The 6767-nt window shown below is 37.9% G+C and overlaps 1 protein-coding gene across 1 annotated transcript; it reads right to left on the minus strand.

The window, feature by feature from the left end:
- Positions 1-1134: 1134 nt before the first annotated feature.
- LOC149404708 (uncharacterized) lies at positions 1135-2973 on the minus strand. The gene is made up of 5 exons (XM_089607643.1): positions 2746-2973; positions 2187-2667; positions 1997-2084; positions 1498-1594; positions 1135-1215 (listed from the first exon to the last, which is right to left on the minus strand). The coding sequence occupies exons 1-5, from the start codon at positions 2971-2973 to the stop codon at positions 1135-1137; spliced, it is 975 nt and encodes a 324-aa protein (XP_089463769.1).
- Positions 2974-6767: the final 3794 nt, after the last annotated feature.

Here is a 6767-nt window from a genome sequence, read left to right on the forward strand (position 1 = left end):
TCAGTTTGGAATTTTCAATTTCACCAAACCAGTCGCGAATCAAGTTCACCAAAACACAATGGAAACTTACAGCTCGAGTAGTTCTTGGAATCGTCGAGTCTCAGCCAGAAACGACGAAGCCCATTCTAAGAATTGTGGAACACCAAGATGCACTTGTGGCTTGGTTTGCTCTAAGAGGACATCGTGGACATCGTTAAGTCATGGTAGAAGGTTTTTTAGTTGTCCCTAATATAAGGTACGTATCAATTTCCTTTGATTTTTTTATTTAACTGAGAACAATATTTGTTGGGTTTTTGGTAGAAGGTTTTTAAATATTTCCGAAGGCTAGATTTTGAGGTTTTTGATTTCAGTGGGAATAAAAACTGTTGGTTTTTTTTGTAGTAGTTTGTTGGTATTTCCGAAGGCTAGATGTTGAGGTTTTTTATTTAACTGAAAATAAATTTTGTTGGTTTTTAATTTTCAATCAAGTTTGAAAATTTACAGAAAAACAAAGATACAAGTTGTGGATTTTTACAATGGATCGACCTTGAAATGTGTAGTAGTCAGTTGAAATTATTCCAGGCTTGCTGAGAAAGATTAACGAAGGCGGCTACAATTATTGAACTCATGACGATGATGAACAGAATGGACATGATGCCATTATTGATGAATTGAAGAACCTCGGTCAAAGATTAAACATGAAAGAAATTTTTTGAAGTTTTTGCTATCTATGATTGTAATTTTTCTCTGTATTATAGTCATTTATAATTAGGATATCATTATAAGTACTGTAGTGAACGTCTGTATCAGATTGAATTCTGGGACAATCTGCAAAGATTTTTGCAGTTTTTGCTATGGATCCTTTTGGTTTATGTGAATGTATCAGAATGAAATGTATTGTAATCAACTTCTATGTTATAGTCATTCCATGTTAAAGAAATTTATTGAATCTGTTGTTATTGACCTCCAAAATACTACTGTTTTCTTACATAATAAACAACATAAATAGATTCCAATATTTGGGCAACATGCTTCAATCGTGTTGTTAAACCAAAAGATGCACATACATCGCGTAGAAAATGACCTAAAAAATACTATTGTTTCGTCACATAATAAACAACATAAACAAATTAAAAAAATTATGGGCAACATGCTTCAATTCTTTCTGAATAATTTTCTTGGCTGAAGAGTCTGTAGCCTGTTTGGATCATCAACAGTCTTGAATCTCGGACTGCGCTGCAAATAGAAAAAGTCCAGATGTATTAAAAATATTGGGTGTGTAACTAATAACTTAGAAATTCACAAAGCCTTGTTTGTAATCACTCACTCTAATTTCTAGTTGAGGTTGACGTTGACTTGCAGTTTGAGTTGCAGCTTGACTCGCACTTTGAGTTGCAGCTTGACTAGCAGTTTGAGGTACAACTTGACTTGCACTTTGACTTGCAGCTTGACTTCCACTTTGACTTGCCCCTTGACTTGCATCATGACTTGTAGCTTGACTTGCACCTACGCTGGGACCTGCGTGTGATTGTTGGCTAGGTGGTTGACTTCCAGATTGGCCACGTCCTCGCTGAGAGCGTTGGCTTCCATCTCTAGCTTTCTTCTTTGATTCTCTCTGCAGAACAAAACAAAAAAACATAGGATTACTTCTCATTTCAGCTCTCTCCATAATTATTGAGTTGAGATCACTAACCAAATTCTCTTGTTTTCTTCTAAAACAGGTCTTCATGTTATGGCCATATTCTCCACAAGCTGAGCATTTGATGATGACATATCTTCTCAATCTTGTAGCTCCTCGAGGTGGCAAAACTTCATCAGGCTCCACCCTTCTCAGTTTTCTTGGCCTCATTGGCTTTGATATGTTAGGAGGCATTTCCATTAGTGTCTTCCCAGTTTTTGGCCATTGTTCAATGGGGTTCAGTGGATGGATTTGGTGTCGGTACGCCTTCATGTACGTTTCTTTTTTTGTAATAGTGGGTTCAGTGGATGGATTTGGTGTCGGTACGCCTTCATGTACGTTTCTTTTTTGTAATAGTCAGCCACGTACTTCTCAGGTTCTTCATTATTACTCCAAATACAACTGATCACGTTTCCACAAGGTATCCCTGCATAACAACAGAAAACCAATGGTGTCAATGAAAACCAGAGAAAAAGGTTGTTACTTGCATAAGGAACAACACCTGATAAGTCTCATCTTTTGCATGAACATGTCCCGTTTCTGAGGTCCACGGCGTACATGCTGCCATACATATTTTGGACTTGCCATTGCTCATTGCCACAATAATGTGCCATGTTCTGTGCACTGAGCAACTTGTTTTTCTCTAGGATCTTCGAAATCCGGGGACCTATGTCTCCATTCCACTTATCTGCTGCTACCCGTTGCTTAGTGAATCTCTGTAGTAAATACATCCTGATTCTCTCAAGCATTGAGAGTATTGGCTTTTGTCTAGCCATCAATAAAGCCCTAGTCTCATTGAAGCATTCGAAAAGATTATTCAAGACAATGTCGCACTTAGGAGTTGTTCTGAAGCATGCCCTTGCCCAATGATGAGGCTCCTTGTCAATCAGCCATTCCCAAGCCTTCACATCTTCATTCTTGATGTCTTCCATGTCAGACAAATATTTCTCCATTGAGTAAGCCATGGCAGCAAACATTACTTTTGTTTTTAGGAACTGCTCCTTGAATACCTTATACATTGATAACAACATAGTAAATTGTTAGGAATTGATTAGTTACTGATAATTAAAAGATGGGATTATACTTACCTTGGTAAAATTACTCCTCAAATGTCTAGCACAATGTCGATGCTCACCTGGTATGGCACCTTCTTCCCATATGCCATTTAATGCTTCTTTAAGTCCCTTATGTTTGTCTGTTATGAATGTCCAATGTAGACCGTTGTGGATCTTCACATCCTCCCGTAGATATTGCAAAAACCATGTCCAACTATCCCTGCACTCAGATTCCACAACTGCAACAACAATGGGGAACATGTTGTTGTTAGTGTTGTCAATGGTGCCCACAAGAAGAGTTGTAGTCTTTACTTATGTACATTTGATGTAATAAAGTCTCACGAAGACTCTTTCTAGTAGTTTCTTATTTATTAATAAAAGTTGAAACATTCATTCTTTTTTCCTTGTCTGAAGCTTTATGATAAAACCTTAGTCTTTAGTCCATAAACAAAGCTAACAATACATGAAGAGAAAAATGTAGATTTGCATGAACATACTCTTCATGGTTTGCTTAAAACAATATATTCGCAATCTAAAGATCAAAGGACTATTGATCTCAGTACGATTGTTAGGAGAATCTATGACGTCTGGTTATGAGACATTGAGAGTTGGAGACTCTATAGTTCTTCTAGGTATCTTCCGAAGGTACTGAATTGACAAGTGCACTTCTAGAGACAAGATAAGAACAAACCATTTAACCTCTTATGTCTCGAGGTCACTACGTATGAATTGCATCATGCTTACCTCAATCCTGAAATGAGACATGCCATTTCATAGCTAACGTATTCTAATTTGAGAAAGTCAGAGTTCGGATTCACTATGTGATTCTTAGCAGGACCTATTGGTGAAATACTAAGTTATGAAGATGTCATGAGTAACTTAGTGAACTCTTTAGTGGAGTCAGTTGACATTAAGCTAAACTTGGAAAAGGTTTGCGAACTTTTGAGTCCAAGTATTTTAGCTCAAGATTTGTTCATTTGCATCCATGAGGTCACTGTCACAAATCATATCGAGTAGGAATAGTTAAACTAGAAGCTAAGTCAAAACAAGAACAAGACAAGTTTTATGAAAATTGTCAAAAGGGTATTTTTGTCTTTTTGGACATAGGATGAAATGAATGTCAATAAATTTTTTGACATTGTCATATGATGAAATATTATCACTCGGCCATAACAAGTTTATTGGGCCTTGTGGATTAATTTCATTTCATAGAATTTTACTTGAAAATTCTTAATGGGTCTTTCTTATGTTGTCATGAACAAATTAAGAAACATCTAGAAACTCCTTCTAGATGCTCTTGGCCGCCCAACACAGCTAGAAAAAGAAAGATTATTTTGTGCATTGATGTATGAAGATACTTGCCAAAAGAAAATGAGGAAACAAATTTCCTATACAAGGAAGAGGGGATTTCGGCCAAGGCTAAGGGAGAACATAAAAGGAAACAAATCCAAGGGCTTTCTAGAAGCTCCTTGGCCGTGTGACTTATGTGGAATGAAGGTAATATTTTCTCATGAATATGTGATATTCTATAGAAGAGGAAACTACCTTATGGAACTTAAACCATCTCCTATAAATAGAGCTCTCATTCCTCTCATTTTAATTCATTCCAAAGTTTTAGAGATTGAGAGCTTCTCTCTCTAGAACCCTTGGCCGCCCCCTCTCCCTCTCTCTCTCTCTCTCTAGTTTTCTTTCGTTTTTGTTTTTGGCATCTAGGTCCACATTTGACCTAGTGTTTTAGCTATTTGACTCTTAGACTTGTTCTTGAGTCGTCGTGTTTAAAAGTGCCCACACACTAATTCCTTTCTTTCTCGAGTGATTTTAGTGATAAAAACTTTCGTGGTTGCTCGAGCTCTCAAGGAAAGAAGAGAGACGTGCTGCGTGGGGAGACGAATGTTTCAACCTTCTGAAGGCTCCTCAACGTTCAAGCTTCTCAAAGGTTAGTAAACAAATAATGCTCATTAAAAGTTTTAATTTATATGTACTTGCTCTTTGTCTAGGTTACTAAAAATGTTTTACTTGTTTTAAAGAAAAATTTTAAATTCTGCGGCTTGCTCGAAGCGTTAAATCTTTTCTTAACCCTAGATCAATTCCAACAGTTAGCATCGATCCCAATTGCAATGAGCTATTGACCGGTTTGATGGCCTTTGATGTGACAACCATCTAGGCCTTCACAAGCCGACATCCCTTGTTGAAACCATCCATGCACCCTTTGTAGCTTATGTACATCCTGTTGAAAATTGGTTTTCCATCTACGAAGGTTATGTCAAACATAACTGTTGATCTCGGATTTGATCTTTTGATTTCAGCTCCATAGTCCCAAAGCAATGCATATTGTTGTTTGTATGTCCCCTCTAGATAATCATGTGCATACTTCCTAGCACGATAGGCTATCATCTTTGAGCAATTCAGGATGAAGTCTTGCTGCACCTTGTTCATGAAGCTCCCACACGACCAATTCTCATTAACTTGGAGCTGATTCCTATAATGCTTTGACAACCACGTTGAAGTTACAAACCTTCAGAATACATATATAAACACATATATAAACACATACATAATAGTACTACACATAACTTTTCTTAGTATAGAAAGATACAAGTACCTGTTGTTATTAGTCCTCGGGCAAGTATGCTCTGACCAGTATGTCTTTATCAAGAACGAGTCAGTGTAGCCTATGAATGATGCATAGCAAACCCAATTGCACTTAGGGTCTCTACAGCAAGCCCTGACTCTTTCTGAGTCATTTTTCTTAAAGTATATCTGTTTGCCAGCAAAAATCGCATACTCCCTAGCAGTATCTTTAAAAACCTTAGCGTTTGGGAATACTAATCCTAACTTGAAACAGTCTTGACCCATATCGGTGTCCTCTCTAAATGCAAGAAAGTCAGGCAACACATTCTTCCTCTTCTTTCATTTTCTTGATGAGCTTGGAGCAAATTCATCTTCTGAATTTGTTCCACTCTCGCTTGAAGAGTTTTGATGTATCTTCATGTTATACTCATCCTCATAATCACTTCCTTCATCTTCCTCCAACTCGTTATCACTTACGACTTGCTTACCTTTTCCTCCACGTAAACTTGCGTCTACACCATCCCAATCTACTTCCACCTCATCTGCACTAGCCTCAGAACCGCTTTCTTCTTCCAACTCATCTTCATAATCTCTATTGGACTTTTGATTATCATTAGCAGCCTCAGCAACAACCTCTCGAGTATCAACCCTAGCATCAGGCAGAGCATCATCCTCATCCACGACCTCTTCATCCTCTCTAACACATGGTTCACTCCCTTTTCAGTATGAGCAAAACAAAGGTCTTCAATCTCATGGTCTCCACTTTCTGTACCAGTCTCAGCAACATAAGGCTCACTAACATAACCAGTCTCAGCAACTAAAGGCTCACTAGTTGGACCAGTCTCATCCACTAAAGGCTCACTATTTGAACCACTCTCAGCCACTAAAGGCTCACTAGTTGGACCACTCTCAGCAAAACAAGGCTCACTAGTCTGACCAGTCTCAACAACACAAGACTCATCTACCCCCATAAGATACAGAGGGCTAGGCATTCTCGGGTGACCACACCATACTTCAATTTCAAAACTTGTCTTAAGTATTTCCCCAATCCTTTGCAACAGAGACACATCATCTAAAATATATCCTACATCATCACTATCTTGACATCTAAAGTAGTAAACAGCCCTGACCGGGTACCCCAGGTCATTCTTCAGAATACCATCCAACTCAACCACATAGGTTTTATCTATGTCACAGTAGTCTACATGAGATATGGTACCATTTACGTACCTCCAACCGCGATTGTTGAACTCCATTTCACCCCCATGGTGAACCACGTAGGTAAAAAAAAATCAGCTCCAGGGGCTGTAAAACATGAAACACAAAAACTCATTCACTATTAAAACAAATAGAATATACAGTAAAAATGGACGATGCTGGCCCATATGTTCCCTACGCTTAGACAAAAAATGTGATATCAAGACAAAAAAAATACTTAACAATGCAACATTAAATATGTATCACCAACCAACAAACAGAAAATT

The sequence above is a fragment of the Urtica dioica genome, chromosome 2 (genome assembly GCF_054948205.1).
Source record: "Urtica dioica subsp. dioica isolate 48M chromosome 2, U.dioica_male_clone48M_v1_H2, whole genome shotgun sequence".
NCBI classification, from domain to species: domain Eukaryota; kingdom Viridiplantae; phylum Streptophyta; class Magnoliopsida; order Rosales; family Urticaceae; genus Urtica; species Urtica dioica.

Coding starts and splice junctions, on each gene's coding strand:
- LOC149404708 (XM_089607643.1), bottom strand. CDS start 2,973: ATGTTCCCCATTGTTGTTGCAGTTGTGGAATCTGAGTGCAGGGATAGT. Junction 2,668..2,745: donor TGAGGAGTAATTTTACCAAG/GTAAGTATAATC, acceptor TCAATGTATAAG/GTATTCAAGGAGCAGTTCCT. Junction 1,595..1,996: donor GACTATTACAAAAAAGAAAC/GTACATGAAGGC, acceptor TTTGTTCTGCAG/AGAGAATCAAAGAAGAAAGC.